This window comes from Erinaceus europaeus, chromosome 1, assembly GCF_950295315.1.
Source record: "Erinaceus europaeus chromosome 1, mEriEur2.1, whole genome shotgun sequence".
Lineage (NCBI taxonomy): Eukaryota > Metazoa > Chordata > Mammalia > Eulipotyphla > Erinaceidae > Erinaceus > Erinaceus europaeus.
Window position 1 is genome coordinate 24,911,359 of NC_080162.1, and position 20,125 is coordinate 24,931,483.

At 40.1% G+C, this 20,125-nt stretch overlaps 1 protein-coding gene across 7 annotated transcripts in view; it reads right to left on the reverse strand.

Moving 5' to 3' along the window:
* CFAP70 (cilia and flagella associated protein 70) overlaps positions 1 to 20,125 on the reverse strand; it is a 95,382-nt gene that overhangs the window by 53,198 nt on the left and 22,059 nt on the right. For all 7 annotated transcript variants that reach the window (XM_060204593.1, XM_060204790.1, XM_060204650.1 and 4 more), the window contains 4 exons: positions 19,475 to 19,657; positions 17,508 to 17,602; positions 16,077 to 16,176; positions 7,883 to 8,017 (listed from right to left, as the gene is read on the reverse strand). In XM_060204593.1, the coding sequence (XP_060060576.1) occupies positions 7,883 to 8,017; positions 16,077 to 16,176; positions 17,508 to 17,602; positions 19,475 to 19,657 (513 nt within the window). The remainder of the gene's footprint in view (positions 1 to 7,882; positions 8,018 to 16,076; positions 16,177 to 17,507; positions 17,603 to 19,474; positions 19,658 to 20,125) is intronic.

The window sequence follows — 20,125 nt, forward strand, 5'->3', positions numbered from 1 at the left end:
ATAATATTGATCACAGGCAAATGAGATAAACGTAGAAGTTTTTTTTAAATATTTTTTTTATTTATTAATGAGAAACATATGAAGAGAAAGAAAGAGTCAGACATCCCTCTGGTACACGTGCTGCCGAGGATTGAACTCAGGACCTCATGCTTGAGAGTCTGATGCTTTATCCACTGCGACACCTCCAGACCACAACTCAGAAGTTATTCTTTAACATTATTTTTTAATTGCTACCTTTATTTAAAAAATTTATTTATTCATGAGAAAGACAGGTGAGAGAGAAAGAGCCAGACACATCTCTGGGACATGTACTGTCAGGATTTGAACTCGGGATCTCATGCTTGAGATTCCAATGCCTTATCTACTGCGCCACCTGCCGGACCACTTCTTTAACATTATTTGGATAGTTTCAGCACTGCAGAATCAGTGAGAGAGGGGAAGTGAAAGATGTCATCTTATTCCCATGTTTGCAGAATAAGTGAAATCATCACAGAAAAGCAGCAGCTCAAGCCTTAATATAAACTACTAAGAAGAGACCTATCAGCCTGACCTAATGTTGGTGTCTCATAATTCTTGTTACCAGAAAAGTGTTTAATCTTTGACATATAATTTTACATTAACTTTAAGAGGCAGAATTTATTGATGTGCAAGATTATCTAATTACAACTGACCTAGCAATTATACTTGGGAAGATTAGGACATGTGTAAAATTCAAGCTATAAATGACTGCAAAGAAAATAAAAATCTTATAACAAATTTTAAATGGTTGTACAACTTATCAGTGTGAATAAATTGAAATACAATGTATGCTGTGTTAAAGAAACCAGATGAGGACGATACGAGAATCCAGCATGAAGCCCAGCCAGTCTATCTTGGCGTTACTCTCGATCGCACCCTGTCATTTCACAAACATCTCATAAAAACTGCAGCAAAGGTGGGCGCGAGGAACAACATCATTGCAAGACTGGCCAGCTCCTCATGGGGCGTGAGTGCTTCCACACTACGATCATCATCTCTGGCATTATGCTATTCCACTGCAGAATCCTGTGCCCCAGTATGGTTCCGTAGCCCCCATGTCCACTTGGTCAATTCCAAATTATATTCCTCCATGAGGATAATTTCTGGAACCATCTGTTCCACCCCGGTTCCATGGCTGCCAGTTCTTAGCAACATCGCCCCGCCATATATTCGTCGGGATGCGGCATCATCTAAGTTCATTTCCCACGTCTGCGCTCGACCGGACCTGCCAATATACGCGGATATCTTCGACCACCCTGTCCAACGCTTGACGTCTCGTCACCCAATCTGGTCCCCTACGCCTACACTGAACTTCTCTGTTCCAGTCTCTTGGAAACAGAGTTGGCAGTCAGCTGAGGTAAAGAACAAACACCTCATCCCAGACCCCTGCAAGCGTCAACCCGGCTTTGACCTAGCACGTTATGATCGGGCCCTCCTCAATCGCTATGGAACAGGCCATGGCCGGTGCGCCGCTATGTTCCATCGCTGGGGAGCCAGAGACGACCCGAACTGCCCCTGCGGCTACAGACAGACTATGACCCACATAGTCAACGAGACTGCCACCTCTCCAGATTCAAAGGAGGTCTCGAAACTTTACATCAGGCTCAACCTGACGCTGTTGACTGGCTACGGAAGAAGGGCAAACGCTGGAAGAAGATGAGGACGAACACTCGAGGGAGGAGGGCAGGTGACATTTTTTCTTCTTAAGTTTTTTTATTATGAGGGGGGGGAGGGAGAGAGAGAGGAATAAGATGAGAGGTGGACAGGAGAAAGAGAAAAACCTGCAGGCTTCTCTACCATTCATGAAGCTTTCCCTCACCTCAGGTGGGGACCAGCAACTTGTGAACTTTACCAGCTGTGCCACCCGGCCCCTTTCGGTACTTTTATTATCTTGACGGCAGTGGATTCACAATGTATACAGTATGATGTCAACAGTGTTTTTAAAATATTTATTTATTTATTTATTCCCTTTTGTTGCCCTGGTTGTTTTATTGTAATAGTTATTATTGTTGTTGTTATTGATGTCATTCGTTGTTGGATAGGACAGAGAGAAATGGAGAGAGGAGGGAAAGACAGAGAGGGGAAGAGATAGACACCTGCACACCGGCTTTACCGCCCGTGAAGCGACTCCCCTGCAGATGGGGAGCCTGGGGCTCGAACCGGGATTCTTACCCCGGTCCTTGCGCTTCGCGCCACCTGCGCTTAACCATTGCACTACTGCCCAACTCCCGATGTCAAAAGTTTTTAACTACCCATTAAATACATGCAGTTTATGATATATCAGTTATACATGAATTTAAAAACTTAGACGAATGTACCCCTATTACCCTATAGTCTTGTCAATATTTCCATTTTATAAATAAAAATTAAAAAGCTTAAAAGGCAGTTCTAAATATTAAATAAAAACTGTAAATGCAAAACATTATTCACAACCCTACCACCTATTATAATTATTACCACACTTCACAGATTTTACATTATAGGTATTTCCAAATTTTAATATCTCTGGGAAATGTGGTCATTTCATACAAATACTATCTGTAGTAAGTAGTCATTTGTGCTGTTTTTTTCATGTCACATAAAGTCTTTGAGGTTTATCTGTATTGAAATATTAGAAGTTCACTCCTTTAAAAAAAAAACCAGCTTTGTTGAGATTGAATCATATACCATGTAATTCAATCATTTACCTTTTTTATCTTTTTCCTTTCTTTTTTTGTCTCCAGGGTTATTGCTGGGGCTCGGTGCCTGCACTATGAATCCACTGCTCCTGGAGGCTGTTTTCCCCCTTTTGTTGTCCTTGTTGTTTATCATTATTGTCGTTATTATTATTGTTGTTGTTATTGCTGTCATTGTTGCTAGATAGGATATAGAGAAGTCAAGGGAGGAGGGGAAGACAGAGAGGGGGAGAGAAAGATAGACACCTGCAGACCTGCTTCACCGCTTGTGAAGTGACCCCTCTGCAGGTGGGGAGCTGGGGCTTGAACTGGAATACTTAATGTCAGTCCATGCGCTTTGCACCATATGCGCTTAACTCGCTGCACTACTGCCTGGCCCCCTTTTTATTTCTTTTTACAATTTTTTTAGAGACAGGCTGAGAGAGAAAGGGAGAGGGAGAGAGAGAGAAGGGGGAAGAGAGAGGTAAAGGGAGAGAGAGAGAGAGAACAGACCACAGCATCAAAGCTTCCTTCAAAGCAGTGAGGGCTGGGTTAGAACTGAGTCGCCCTTATGGCAGAGCAGTGCATGACCTAATGAGCTATTTCGCCAGTCCCTAATTCAGTCTTTTCATTTATATCCTTGATTTAGTGCTTCTGTCTTAGCACATCATGTGCAGTTCCTTCCTTTTCATTGCTGAGTAGTATTCTCCGGTATAGATATGCCACATTTCCTTTATCTAGTAACCATTTATGGACATTTGGATTGCTAGAAATCTTTACCCATTACAAACAATACAGCTATTGACATGTCTTCCTATAAATTCAGGCATTTGGGTAAGCTCTTCTAAATGATTTTCTGAGAGGAAAATTAAATGAACTTAGTTTAAGTTTTCTATATAGTTGTTCTACTAAGGACTAAGAATGAAATATTGAAATTACTTTTTTTTAATGAATCTTTTCCTATTTTGTATTTATTAATTTATTTAGTTTCCCTTTTTTGCCATTGTTTTTTTATTGTTGTTGAAGTTATTGTTGTTGTTATTGATGTTGTCGTTTTTAGGACAGAGAGAAATGGAGAGAGGAGGGGAAGACAGAGGGGGAGAGAAAGACAGACACCTGCAGACCTGCTTCACCGCCTGTGAACTTTATTTTTCCTTTCAATCTCATTGGCTTTTATCTCATACACTGTGAAGTTCTATTGTTAGGTGTATGTACATTTTTTAAAATATTAATTTATTTTTCCCTTTTGTTGTTGCCCTTGTTGTTTTATTGTTGTAGTTGTTATTGATGTCATTGTTGTTGGATAGGACAAAGAGAAATGGAGAGAGGAGCGGAAGACAGAGAGGGAGAGAAAAAGACAGACACCTGCAGACCTGCTTCACCGCCTGTGAGGCGACTCCCCTGCAGGTAGGGAGCCGGGGGGCTTGAACCAGAATCCTTATGCGGGTCCTTGCTATATGCGCTTAACCCACTGTGCTACCGCCCGTCTCCCAAGGTGTATGTACATTTATAACTAATATATTTATTACAAATAAAATTTATAAACTACATCTTCCTGGTTAATTAACCCTTTAATGAGTATTATGTGTCACTCAGTATCTTGAAGCCTATTTTGTCATTCAGCTCTATTGTTTTCAATTTGCATCCTATCTTTTCCATATTTTCATTATTCCATTTATATTTGTGTCTGAACATTTGTTTTGTCTTATATAGCATTTGATTGAATCTTGATTTTTAATACAAACTCAAAACTTCTGTTCTTTATGGTGTTTAGACTATCCCCATGTAATGTGTCACAATATTTTATTGTTGTTTTGCTATTTGCATTTTATACATCTTTTTCTTCCTTTATTTTTTTTTATTGGGAGGTTAATGGCTTACAGTATGCTTGTTGCTACATGGGGACAGTTTCTCATCTCACCAAGACAGGTGTCTGTAAAACACTCTCACTCCTAGATTCAGTCCATCACCTGAAAGTCCCCCTCCCCACAACTCCCTATCTGCCCTCCTTGCCCAGAATCCTTTGCTTTGGTGCTATACTCACCAGTCCAAGTTTTTCTTTGTGTTTCATCATATTCTTTTATTGTTTTTTAAGTTCTGCCCATGAGTGAAACCATCCTTCTCTTCTTGGCTTATTTCACTTAATATGATTCCTTCAAGCTCCATCCAAGAGGAAGTGAAGGAGATGACTTCACCATTGTTAAAAGCAGAGTAGTATCCCATTATGTTTATAGACCACAACTTTCTTAGCCACTCATCTGTTGTTGAATGCCTAGGTTGCTTCAAAGTTTGGCCTATTACAATTTGTGTTGCTATGAACATAGGTGTACACAGATCTCTTGGGATGGGTGTGTTTGTTTCCTTAGGATATATTCCCAGGAGAGGAATTTCTGGGTTATAATGTAGATACAGCTGCTCAGCTCTGGCTTATGGTGGTGTGGAGGACTGAGTCTGAGCCACTGGAGTCTTAGGCATGAGAATTTGTTTTCATAACCATTATTTTATCTCTCTTGTCCTCTATCTCCTGTTCATCCTATAACTTTTTTCCATTAAATAAATTATTTGTGACATCCTATTTAATTCCTTTGTTGTTAAATATCTCTCTATAACATTGAAATAATAATATGTAACTTTATGTAATTGTATATACACATATAACTTCCTTAGTGATTGCTTTAGGTATTAACAATATGCATCCTTGTAAGTGAATATTATATCAATCAATAAAAATAAGCAAGGCTAGAAGGCTAAATAAATGTGTCCACGTATAAAAAGCTGACACCAACTTTACATCATTGATGCATAAAGTAAGAAGTGCAGTCATGTCTATGATACGACGCTTTAGAAGCTCATACTGATTTACAAGGTCATGACCTGCCAATATACAGGATTCAGAAGTCTGGACACAGAATCAAGTATTCTAAGAGAAAGGGTAACTTGTCCTGAATGTGTTCAACCAAAGATGAAGGCAGCAAGGCCCAGAAAATCCCCCCGCCCCTGCAGATGGGAAATGGAGGCTTGAACCTGGGTCCTTGTGCATAGTAGCATATGGGCTTAACAGGTGTGTCACTGTCTGGCCCCTCTGATGGTATTCTTTAATATAATCTTTTCTGCTTCATTCTCTCTTCTAAGACTTGCACTACAAATATGTTGGTTGCTTTCTACCAAGATCTTTATCTCAGCCAACAACAATACTGCAGACTAGGAAACACGAATATGAGCATCTCACTAAAGATCATTTTCCTAGAACTGTATTTAAGTGAAATCATATAGCACATACCCCCTTTTCTCTTAATTTTATCATATAGCATAGTGCATTTGAAAGTCGCCCTTGTTGTACGTACCAATGGTTCATTTGTTATATTGTTGAGTAGTGTCTTTTGTATAGTTACATATCACACAATATCTTTTTCTGTTCATCTACTGATAAAGATTTGGATTGCTCTACAGGACCTTGCACCTCAATGTGGAATCACAATGGTGGGGACTGCCTCACTCTCTGAAGGGAGGCTGGGTCAACATACTCTTCCACTCAAGGAAGACAGGTCCTGAAATCAGTGCAGCCTATTCCTAGCTCTGACCATAGAATGTGAGCTCAGATCTACAGGGATGCAGAGGTTACACAGGCTCCTGTGCTAAATATGAATACATATGGGCCCTAGGACAGATTGATGGGGTTTATAGTTAATGGTATTAATATACTTTTCCCATATTTGGGAGCTACTCTCTGCCCTGATCCAGCTTTCTAGTCCTATTCCCAACTCAGACACCATTTTCCCAGACAATATTTTTAGCCTACCTGCATGTTAACTGTCAGGCTCAGGCAAAAAAATAAGAAAAATCAAGGGCCCCTCAGATTGTACCTAAAATAGACTGCCTACCTTCTTCCACCATGAAGATCCCAAATCTCATCTGTAATACCTTTAGGTTCCTGATTACTAAACAATTTGTTCTGCTTTATATCTTAATATTTTTCAGTCATCAAGTTGCAGATGCTATCATGAGGCCAACCTGACTTCTCTGGGCAGATGACCTCACCAATGTGTCCTGGAGCCCCACCTCCCCAGAACCCTACCCCACCTGGGAAAGACAGAAACAGGCTGAGGGTGTGCGTCAACTTGCCAATGCCCAGGTCTGTCAAAGAAACAATTACAGAAGCCAGAACTCCCACCTTCTGCTCCCCATAATGATCTTGGGTCCATACTCCCCGAGGGATAAAGAATAGGGAAACTTCCAATGAAGGGGAGGGGATATGGAGTTCTGGTGGTGGAAACTGTATGGAATTGTACTCCTCTTATCCCACAATCGTGTTTATCATTATTAAATCACGAATGAAATATTAAAAAAGAGAAAAGATGAAAATATTTGGGCTCCAAGTTGTTTTACTTTTCACTATCCTTTACTTTTTCTTTCCAAGAACATTTATTTATCATTTAACTGGTATTCACAAAAGTAAATCAAATAAAGATCCTCATTTGTTGGTGTTTGTGTTCTAAATCCTAATGCTGCTTTTCTAGTTAAAAAAAATAATTTTATTGGGGGCTTAATGGTTTGTAGTACAGTTGACACGTGGGTACAATTTCTCATTTCCCTATAATAGGTGTCTGAAAAAATTCTCACCTCCACCCTATGTACCCCTCTTCCATCATGCACCATGATTCCAAAGCCCCCTGCTATCAACCCCTTCTCGTCCTCCCTCTCCAGAGTCCTTTGCTTTGGTGCAATACACCAAATATGCCCCTAGTTTGACTTTGAGTTTTCCCTTCCTGTCCTTTCTTAATTTCCCACACTGGGAAGCATCCCCATCCTGAAGTTTTTTTATATTTATGATTTTTTATTATCTTTATTTTGTTTACTGGATAGACAGACAGAAATCAAGAGGGAATGGGGTGACAGAGAGGGAGAGACAGAGAGACACCTGCAACACTGCTTCACCACTTGCAAAGCATTCCCCCTGCAGGTGGGGACTGGGGGCTCGAACTTGGGTCCTTGTGCACTGTAACATGTACACTCAACCAGGTGCACCACCACCCGGCACCCATCCTAAAGTTTTTAAGGGTCTATAGCAGAATACTTGTAAGGCTCTACCTAACATCACAGCACACCAAATGCTAACACACAGCAATGGCCAAGATGTATACAGCAAAGATACATATAAATACATTTTAAAAGGAAAAACTAAGGAAACACAATCTGTGTATTTTCCTTACCTTTTCATAGACTATACTGTCCAGGTAAGGGTGAACATGAAAAGCTCCCCGAATCCTTTTTACCCCTGGATACAGCAATGGAACCATATTGACATAAGCCACACCATGAAATGAGAGCTGATTTTCATCATCAATCTAAAGGAATAAAAGCATAGGTCTGTTAGTTCTTTATAGCAATGCAGTATATGATGTGGAAACTCTGACTTGTCAGTGCAAAGATATGGCTTTAGGGACAAGTTATGGTACTTACTGAGTTATGTGACTTTAAGCCATTTTACAGACATTTTGTATCTCTCTTTGTCTTCAAAATGGGGTTATAATATCCTATCAGTGAAATAATGCATACACACTGATAATGGATGGTGAAGGCAACAGCTGAGTCAATAAGTACTCAAGCTAACTGGTAATACATATTCAACTAAAGTGTCAATCTCACCATGTTGCTTTTTTAAAATTAATTTATTTTTTATTTAAGAAAGGATAAATTAACAAAACCATAGGGTAGGAGGGGTACAACTCCACACAATTCCCACCACCCAATCTCCATTTCCCACCCCCTCCCCTGATAGCTTTCCCATTCTCTATCCCTCTGGGAGCATGGATCCAGGGTCGTGGGTTGCAGAAGGTGGAAGGTCTGGCTTCTGTAATTGCTTCCCCACTGAACATGGACGTTGACTGGTCAGTCCATACTCCCAGTCTGCCTCTCTCTAGACCACGTTGCTTTTTAAGAAAAAGTAAAGCTTACAACTAAAGAAATTGAGATGGTAGTCAAAAAACCTCCCCAACAACAAAAGTTCAGGCCCAGACAGTTTCACAAATGAATGCTACAAAACTTTTAAAGAAGAGCTACTACCAATACTTTCCAAGTTCTTCCAAAATATGGAGGACACAGGAATACTCCTTACCACCTTCTATACTTTCTATAAAGCCAATGTCACCCTAGTAACAAAAGCATAGGGAGAACAATAAGCAAGAAAATAAAACTACAGACCAATATCCCTGATAATACAGATGCTAAGATATTGAATGAAACTCTAGCAAACCAGATATAGCTTTACAATTAAAAGATTGTACAGTGTAACCGAGTAGGTTTTATCCCAGGGATGCAAGGCAGGTTCAATATACATAAATCAATAAATATGATTCACCACATCAACAAAAGGAAAACCAAAAATCACATGGTTATTTCAATAGATGCAGAGAAAGTCTTTGACAAGGTTCACCATCCTCTCATGATCAAAATGTTAAAAATAAAGGGGATACATTACCAGGCCCCATCACCTGGGGCCCTAGTCAGGAAATCCTAGGATTCCCAAATAGATATGTATGGCTAGGCCTCTAATAGACCCCTCTCTCCAGCATCACTGGTCACTTCCATCAGGAACATTAGTGTAAGTCCTTTTAAACGCCTCTCCTGGACCTTGCCCTAACTATAAAGTAGCAGTGGTAGAGACTGCCCCACTCTTCAAAAGGGAGGTTGGGTCATCCTACTCTGCCACTTGAGGAAGACTGGTCCTGAGATGCATACAGTTTATAATGTTCCTAGCTGTGACCATGGACTGTGAGCTCAGACTGGCAAGGGCTCAGAGGTTATACAGGCTCCTGTGCTAAATATGGATAGATATACCAGAGCCCTGGATCAGATCAATGAGGTAAACAGTTAACTGTATTTATACATTTCCTTCCAGTTTGAAAGCTACTTTCTGCCCTGATCCTGCTGTCTAGTCCTATTTTCAACTCTGACACCATCTTCCCTGTCGTATGCGTTACATTGGTTTGTTCTAGCCCTCCCCAAACCAAGAGAATTGGATCAGTCCAATTAATTTCGCGGGCCTGCTTGGCCCCGCCCCAAGGAACCCTGAGGGAGGGTTCCTGAGTTCTTGAGTCCGAGAGTTCCTGAGTTCCAGAGTAAGGGAGAGGGTTCCTGAGTTCGAGAGTGCCAGAGTTAGCCAGAGTTCCTGAGTTCCTGAGTTAGACAGAGTTCCTGAGTTCCGGAGTTCGGGAGTGCGAGGGTGCGAGAGTTTCTGAGTTCGAGAGTAAGGGAGAGGGTTCCTGAGTTCCAGAGTAAAAGAGAGAGTGCTTGCGCCGCCGCAAAGAGACAGCAGAGTTCTGTTTGGTGATTAGTTTGTCTTAGTTTGTGAATCGTTGTTCCTGAATAAAGAAATACAGCTGCCCTGCCCAGCCGTGTGTCTGGTCTCTGTTACCCGATGTGAAGCTGGCCGGCCCGGCAAGAGCCTCCGAAATTTTAACAACACTTCCCAGACAATATTTTTAGTCTGCCTGCATGTAAACTGTCAAGCTCAAGCAAAAATTACTGAAGTCATGGGCTCTTAGGAAAAAACTGAAAATAGACTTCCTAGTTTCTTACCACCCTAAAATACCTATTCTGGTCTGCTCTATTCCCACTTTCTGGTTCCTATTTATTTTTACTTTTTAGTGATTTAATATTGATCTACAAAATTACATGTCACCATAGGTCTAATTCCACGCCATTCCCACCACCAGAGTTCTGAATCCCGGATCCCTGCATTGCAAACCACTGCAGTTCTCCCAAGGTTGCAAACAAGGGTTAACTGTCATCTGTACAACGATCTGTCTAGATCTGTACATAATTGCCCCCTTTTCTTCCAGGTCCAGTCTTCTATTCCCTTCTATGTTATTCATGACCCTATTCCTACATCCAAATGTTCCTCACTTCTTCCTCCTCTTTCTCTTGATGGAGCTGGAGTTCAGAGCCCTTTTGTTATCTCCCTCCTATCACTTCTCCCCCACCAGGAGTATGGATCCAAATTGTTTTGGGGGTGCAGATGGTAGGAGTTGTGGCTTCTCTGCTTGATGTGGGCATTGGCAGGTTGATCCATACATACCACCAGCCTGTTTCTATCTTTCCCTAGGGGCTAGAGCTCCAAAGAGACAAGATTCCGGGACACATTGGTGAGGTCATCTGCCAAGAGAAGTCAGGATGGAGTCATGGTAGTTTCTTAAAACTGGTGTCTGGAAGGTGGCAGGACGTAAAGTGAGAAAAGACAGTTAATGAACAGGATCTGGTCCATGTTTATTAAACATTTTGTCCTATTTCATATCTTACTTCCTTTCAGACACTAAGTTGCATATGCTACTATGAGTCCATCCTGACCTCCCTGGGTAGATGACTTCACCAATGTGTCTCAGAACCTCATCTCTCCAGAGCCCTACCCAACTAGAGTAAGACAGAAAGAGGCTGGGGGTATGGATCAACTTGCCAATACCCAAGTCCATCAAAGAAGCAATTACAGAAGCCAGAACTCCCACCTTCTGCATCCTTAAAAGAACTGTGGTCCATACTCCTGGTTGGGGAGTAATGATAAGGGGAAATGACCAGAGGGCAATAAATAAATAAAGTATAGGTAGATAGATAGTTATAGAAATAACAATCAACCTGGGGAGTTGGGCAGTAGTGCAGCGGGTTAAGAGCAGGTGGTGCAAAGCGCAAGGACTGGCATAAGGATCCTGGTTCAAGCCCCCGGCTCCCCACCTGCAGGGGAGTCACTTTACAGGTGGTAAAGCAGGTCTGTAGGTGTCTATCTTTCTCTCCCCTCTCTGTCTTCCCCTCCTCTCTCCATTTCTCTCTGTCCTAGCCAACAATGACAACATCAATAACAACAGCAATAATAACTACTACAACAAAACAAGGGCAACAAAAGGGAATAAATAAATATAAAAAAAGAAATAATAATAATAAAAAGAAATAACAGTCAACCCATATCTGTGACCTTGGGAGAAATACTGCAGTTTCCAATGGAGGAAATGGGAACACAGAACTATGGTGATGGGAACAGTGTGGAACTGCTGTTATCTCATATGTTTGTAAATAAATATTAAATCATTAATAAAAATTAAATAATTAATTTAAAATAATGGGAATAGGTAGGGAATTCCTCAAACTAGTTGAGTCTACATACAACAAACCTATAGCCAACATCATATTCAATGGTGAGGCATTAAAAGCTTTCCTTCTTTAATCAGGTACAAATAAGGCTGCCCATTGTCACTATTACTATTCAGCATAGTATTGGAATTCCTAACCATAGCAATCAGGCAGGAGAAAGGAGTTAAAGGGATACAGCTTGGGAGAGAAGTCAAACTATCACCATTTGCAGATGATATGATAGAATACAGATAAAATCTAAAAGAATCCAGTAGAGAATTCCTGGAAAATTTAAGCAATATAGTAATGTGGCAGGCTACAAAACTGATATATAGAAATCAGTCATATTCTTTTATGCAAATACTAAGCTAGAAGAAAAAGAAATTCAGAAGTCAATTCACCTTACTATCACAACAATAAAATATCTGTGAATAAACTTAACAGAAAAAATGAAAGACTTGCACACTGAAAATTTTGAGTTGCTATTCAATAAAGTAGAAAGAGACACAAATAAATGCAAAGATATACCATGTTCATGGATTGGAAGAGTTAATATTGTCAAATGACCATCCTACCTAGAGCCATATACAAATTTAACGTCATTCCTATCAAGGTTCAACCAAATATCTTTAAGTGAAATTAACCAAAAACTATAGAAGTTTATCTGGAGCCATAAAATACCTAGGATCATCAAAGCAACTTAAAAAAAAAAAAGACTCGAGTCAAAATAGACACACAAACAGTGGATAAAATGGAAAGCTAAAGTGAGCCCCCACAGCTATGGATAACTTATTTTTGATAAGGGGGCTCAAAATATTACATGGAGAAATGAGAATCTCTTTATCAAGTGGCACTGGGAATATTGGGCTAAAATGTGTAAAATCTCCTCAGACAATAACCTGGGTCTACCTGCATATTAGCTGTCAGGCTGAAGCAAAAACTAGTGAAGTCATGGGCCCCTTGGACTATACCTAAAATAGACCTACTAGCTTTTTACAAAATGGAGACCCCAAATCTGCATCTGAAATATTCTTGCCTTTAGGTTCATGACTAGTCAACAATCTGTTCTGCATTATATCTTAACTCTTTTTCAGCCACCAGATTCCAGATGCTACCATGATGCCAACCTGACTTCCCTGGGAAGATGATCCCACCAATGTGTCCTGGAGCCCTGCTTCCCCAGATCCCTGCCTCACTAGTGAAAGAGAGAGACAGGTTGGGAGTATGGGTCAACCTGCCAACGCCCATGTTCATTGGGGAAGCAATTACAGAAGCCAGACCTTTCACCTTCTGCATCCCATAATGATCCTGGGTCCATATTCCCAGAGTGATTAAGAACAGGAAAGCTATCAATGGAGGGGATTGGATATGGAGTTCTGGTGGTGGGAATTGTGTGAAGTTGTACCCCTCTTATCCTATGGTCTTGTCAGTATTTCCATTTTATAAATAAAAATTAAAAAATAAATTAAAATGTGTAGACAAATGAAACTGGACCAGCACACATCACCATGCATAAAAGTCAACTCCAGATGGATCAAAGAAATAGATATTAAACTAGAAATCATTAAAAGTGTAGAAGAAAACATTGGCAGAACACTTCACAATCTATGTTTTGTTAATGTCTTCAAAGACTCAAATCCAACAGCAAGGGAAAAAAAAAGGAAAGAAAACACCAATGGGACTACATCCAACTGAAACGCTTCCGTACAGCAAAGGGAACTCTCACCAAAACAGAAAGACATTCTAATGGAGAAAATCTTCACATGCCATATATATCAGATAAAGGATAATAACCGAAGTATATGAAGAAAGCTCAGTAAACTTAGCAACAACAATAAAAATTAAAAGTGGCAAGAAGACACGAGCAGAACCTTCACCAAAGAAGAGACCCAGATGGCTAACAAATATATGTAAAAATGCTCATCGTCACTGGTTATCAGAGAAATGCAAATAAAGCCAACAATGAGATACTACTTAAACACCTGTGGGAATGTCATACACTCGAAACAATAAAACAATAGTTTGGGTAATAAGAGGAAACAAACAGAACAGATAGAATCACCAGGACGTGAGACCTTAGAGAAGTCTTTAAAATTTTTAATGTTCAGGTTTAGTGTGAAAGGGAAATAGTAAATGAACATAAAGATGTTTGAAGAGTAACATAAAACAAATATTCATTGAATTAGGATATTTATGAGAACTTATCTCTCTCTTTAATAAAAGATTAGAAAAATCTCATATAAAAATAAAATACAATAGAGGCTGGGCAGTAGTACACTTGGTAGAGTGCAGGTGTTACAATGTGTGAGGACTAGCTGGGTTTAAGTATTCAGTCCCCATGAGAGCTGAAGCAGTGCTACAGGCACCTTTTTTTCCTTCCTTCCTTCCTTCCTTCCTTCCTTCCTTCCTTCCTTCCTTCCTTCCTTCCTTCTTTCCTTCCTTCCTTTCTTCCCTTCTTTCTTTCTTAAAAAGAAACTCCTACACAGCTGGTGGGAATGTAAATTGGTCCAACACCTGTAGAAAACCAACTGGAATTTCCTTAAAATCCTGGAAACAGACATACCTTATGACCCAACATGTTCTCTCCTGAGGATATATCGAAAAGAACAAACACATCCATGAAAAGGGATTTATGTGCATCTATGCTCATAACAGTACAACTCGTAATAGCCCCAAATTGGAAGTAACCCAGACCCCTAATGACAGCTAAGTGGATAAGATAGTCGTGGTATATATACACACAATGGAATATTATGCAGTTATTTAAAATGAAAGACAAAGAAAGGACACTCAGAAGTAGTAGGTGTGACTTAGAAAGGAAGAGAAGAAGGCAAGATCATAGAAAAAATAGCTATTTTTTTCTATTTATAGAAAATAATAGTCAACCCATATCTGTGATCCTGGGATAACTAATGTAGTTTCCAATGAGGGAATAGGAACACAGAACTCTGGTGGTGGAAAAGGTGTGGAATTATACCCCTGTTCTCTTCTAATTTTATAAATCAATATTAAATCACTAATAAAAATTTTAAAAAATGGTGAAGTCATCTTCTTCACCTCATCTTAGATGGAACTTGCAGGAATCATGTTAAGTGAAATAAGCCAAACAGAGGTTAGATACTGGATCATCTCACTTACAGGTGGAACTTAAGATACAAAGACAGAAAGGGAAAATACAAAGTGAATTCAGACTGGTTTGGTGTATGTCATCCCTAACGTCATCTAAACTCTCATTACAAAGACGAAGAACATGTCATTAAGGTTAAACGTAATCTCTTTAATTTTAACTATTATAATAGTAATTAGAAGTTCCAAGTCCTGTGATCATATAACATGATGGGGGCCAGGTGTTGGTGCCCTTGTTAAGTGCACAAGGACTCAGGTTCAAACACCTGGTCCCTACCTGCAGGGGGAAGCTTTACGAGTGGTGCAGGCCTACAGGTGTTCTTCTGTCTCTCTCCCTATGTCCCCCCTCCCTCTCAATTTCTGACTATCTCTATCCAATAAATAAAGGTAATAAACAATTAAAAAATAACATGTTGTTTTATCACTGTTGTGGTTATTATTACTGTTGTTATTGATGTCATTATTGTTGGATAGGACAGAGAAATGGACAGAGGAGGGGAAGACAAAGGGGGGAGAGAAAGACAGACACCTGCAGACCTGCTTCACCACTTGTGAAGCTATCCCCCTGCAGTGGGGAGCCGGGGGACTTAAACTGGGATCCTTATGTCGGTCCTTGCACTTTGCACCACGTGCACTTAACCGGCTGTGCTACTGCCCAACCCTCGGCGAACATATTCTAAGCTCATCAAAGCCATAATTTTTCAAATAATAGTCCATTTTATGAACCTTGTTGCTCTTAATATAAGGATGAACTATTTTAAGTCAGTAAATCTAAAAGAAATACAGAAGGGTGAATTAGCTAGAACCATGTGTCAATATTTAACTACCGTTCATATATAAAGATCACTATTGCACGGTGATGATGGGGTAAAGAGAGACATAATATCTAGGAATAAGTCCTAAGTACTTATTGGTGGATAATAGGAAACTAGAGTGACCAGTCATCCAGATTTGCCAGTGATAAGACTGCTTCCTGGGACATGAGAGTTGCAGCACTAAAGCCAAGAAACTATCCAGGAAATTGGGAGGGCCTGTAAACCGTACACAGCGCCTACATCAGTTCAGGTTCACATTTCTGTTTGGTATTAGATCAGAAGCAAAAGAACAGTTTGAGTCTGACTTGGTATGTCTTACATAAATATTTCAAGTGAAAACATTCACCTTATCAAATTTGGTAGTTTTCCCTTTAGGTGCAGGGGTCAGAGGAACTCTTGTGATCTCAACAGGCCACAATCTGCAGTCAGCAATTCGTTTTTGAAAACTGTAAACCAAGAATCAAGCCTATTAGAATCATATGCAAAAATGGGGTCAGCACAATTTAAGTTAAAAGTAATTATACTTTAAAAAATATTTATTTATTCCCTTTTGTTACCTTTGTTGTTTTATTGCTGTAGTTATTATTGTTGTTGTTATAGTTGTCGTTATTGTTGGACAGGACAGAGAGAAATGGAGAGAGAAAGGGAAGACAGAGAGGGGGAGAGAGAGATAAGACACCTGCAGACCTGCTTCACCACCTGTGAAGCGACTCCCCTGCAGGTGGGGAGCTGGGGGCTCGAACTGGGATCCTTACGCCAGTCCTTGTGCTTTGTACCACCCGCGCTTAACCTGCTGAGCTACTGCCTGACTCCCTTTTTTTTTTTTTTTTTTTTAAAGTAGTGAAATACAGTTAGTGTTCCAATATCCATGGGTTCTGACTCTGTGGCTTCAACTAACTGCAGGTGGGACATCTGTATCATGGTGTACTGTGGTGGTGTTTGTACAGAATAGACTTTTATTCCCTAAACAGTATAGTATAACAACTATTTACATTTTGTTAGGTTTCACGAGTAATCTGGAGATGATTTAAAGTATATGATATGAAAACAGGAAATTACAGGTGTTGGGGTTGTGGAGAAAAAAAGGACTCTGCTACAGTGCTGGTGGGAATGCAAACTGGTGAAGCCCCACTGGAAGACTTAAATAAAAATAGGATTACCTTATGATCCAGCAATAACATTCTCAGACGTTTATGCAAAACTAATTTGTTTTATTTTAAATTTATTTATTAATTTTTTTGCCTTTAGGGTCATTGATGGAGCTCACTGCCTGCACTATGACTGAATCCACTGCTCCTTGAGGCCATTTCCCCCATCTTTTTGTTGCCCTTGTCGTTGTTATTTTTATTGTTGTCATTGTTGTTGTTGCTGGACAGAACAGAGAGAAATTGAGAGAGGAGGGCAAGACAGAGAGGGGAAGAGAAAGACACCTGCAGACCTGCTTCACCACTTGTGAAGGGACCCTCCCTACAGGTGAGGAACAGGGCGTGGGGTAGGCTCGAACTGGGGTCCCTACACGGGTGCCTGCGCTTCATGCCATGTGCTCTTAACCCAGAGCGCTATCACCCGACCCCATGTATCCTTATTTTTATCCATAACCACTTCCCTCCATAACTTTCTGCCAGGAATATGAATGTATTGGTTGGAATACCAACAACTGTCCTGAACAACCTTTCAAGCTAAAGATGGTAAAGTAAATGATGATGATGATGATGACGGCGACAATGCTGATGAAATGGCAATAGAAGCAAAGAAGGAAAAACTGACTTTTCCCTACCTTACCACTGCATGAGGATTAAGGTAGCAGCGACTTTCCAAGTCCCAAACTATTCTTTTCTTTATGCATTCTGCTTGGTTTCTAAATTCCCTGTCCTGTAAAATGATGAGATAAAGAGATTTGTTCTTTCAGTGTGCCGTGGCTTCATCCTGCTCAATCTCTAGAGCATTTTCCCCCCAATGGGTTTGATCAAAATATTCAAAACTTCAGTTACTACAAATATCATTGTTACGACTACTGCAGTAACTAATATGGCCACCTTAAATTGTGAAAAAGTAATTTACAGAACAGTGTGTGTATTATCACTGCTAGGGATAAATACATGTATATACTCAGGTGTGTAGATGAATACATATGAAGCAAAAGCTAACATTTCCCCTGGTTCCAATAAGATTAAGCACTTTACACACTTACTTAAAAGTAAACACATCAAAACCAAAACAAACACTTCACAACCTGAAACAGAGGTCCAGAAATAACCCTGGAGGCAAATATATATATGGTGAAAAAATATATATGGTGAAAAAATATATATGGTGAAAATCTCCCTCCTATTCTGTATCTGACTCCTGGTTCCTCCCTAGCTCATTACTATAGTAGTCGCTTTTCATGTAACTTCTTCTGTTTCCTTCTGGATTCTTTCTCATGCACATTAGAGAAAATAATCTCCGAGGGAGACTCAGCATAAGTAACATTTAGAAAAGCAGAGCTTCCGAGTGCAAGGGAGTCATATTTCAGAAAGAGTGGCTCACAGACAGCATAGTAAAATAAAGAGAAAATTATTTTTCTTTAAGGAATCCAATTTTGCAGGAAATGCTTTGTCTTATTTTCAGAACTACAACCTGTTAAAAATACTATCTTTGCTCTGTGTCGGGTTGTGAAGTGTTTGTTTTGGTTTTGATGTGTTTACTTTTAAGTAAGTGTATAAAGTGTTTAGTTAATGAATATAGTGAGGAAAATCATTTCAGGATCACATTCAGTAAACATACTGGTATGTCCACTCTCCAGACCACTCTTGATAAGTGTAAGGGTTAGTCTTCTTAATTCTTAAAATAATTTTATTTATATATTTATTTATTTATTTATTTATTTATTTAGTCTCCAGGGTTATCATTGGGGCTTGGTGCCTGCACTAGGAATCCACTGCTCCTGGAGGCTTTTTTCCTCCTTTTGTAGACCTTTTTGTTTATTGTTGTAACTGCTGTCATTGTTGGATAGGACAGAGAGAAATGGAGAGAGGAGGGGAAGACAGAGAGGAGGAGAGAAAGATAGACACCTGCAGACCTGCTTCACCGCCTGAGAAGCGACCCCCCTGCAGGTGGGGAGCTGGGGGCTCGAACCGGGATCTTTGGCTAATCCCTGCGCTTTGCACCATGTGCGCTTAACTTGCTGCGCTACCAATCAGCCCCCCAATTTTTTAATTATCTTTGTTAACTGAATAGAAAGAGTCATAAATGGAGAGGGTAGGGGAAAATAGAGAGGGAGAGAGAGACAGAGAGAGTGAAAGAGAGAGAGAGACACCTGCAGCACTGCTTCGCCACTCGCAAAGCTTTCCCCCTGCAGGTGGAGACTGGGAGCTTGAACCTGGGCCCTTAAGCACTATAATGTGTGCGCTCAGCTAGATGCGACACCACCTGGTCCCCAGAGCTAGTCTTTTCTTTCCTGGGATGTGTTGGAACCCAGGATCCCAATAACAGTCATGTCCACCATGTCACTTTACTATTGCCTATTCAAAGTAAAAAAATATGAAGGACAATAAAGGGTAAATATGAATTCAGTTTTGTTTGCTGTACTTAGGTGCAGGCATCATTTTTATCAGAATTAGTTACTGTATTTTTACATGTCACTTCTCTAGCAAGGGAAAGGTATATATTAAGCTAAAACTAAATTAAATTAAAATTACAAATTCTTTTATCACCTGTCAGTGCACTGAGTTTATCACAAGAAAATGAGCATAGTTCTTTCACCTCAGGGCGGTTGAGTTCTCCTTCTTCTTCCTCATAAGGACCACCAACAATGAATGCATCAGGAATGTTATTAGCTCCTGGAGCAAGAATGTTGGCAATAGGCCATTTTTTGGGTCGGGGTACAGGTTCTCTCTCCCCTCCAAGCTTCACAGTTCCATTCTTGAAGAAAATGGGGTAGTCTTTCTACAGAAATAAATATAATATGTCATGAAATTCTGTAAAAGACTACAAAATGAACAAAAGATATTACTGAAAGATATATACCTGCAGACCTGCTTCAGTGTTTGTGAAGTGACACCTTTGTAGGTGCGGAGCAGGGGTCTTGAAACGGGATCCTTGTGTGGGTCCTTGTGCTTTGTACTATGTGTGCTTAACCCAGTGTGCCGTGCCACTGCTCGGCCCCCTATTATTTATTTATTTGTTTGTTTAGCACCAGGGTATTGCTAGGGCTCAGTGCCTGCACTATGAATTCATTGTTCTCAGTGGCCATTTTTTCCTTTCCTTCCTTCCTTCCTCCCTTCCTTCCTTCCTCCCTTCCTTCCTTCCTTCCTTCCTTCCTTCCTTCCTTTCTTTCTCCTTTTTTCTATTTCATTGGATAGGACAGAGAAAAATTGAGAGGGGGGGAAGGGTAGATAGACAGGGAGAGAGAAA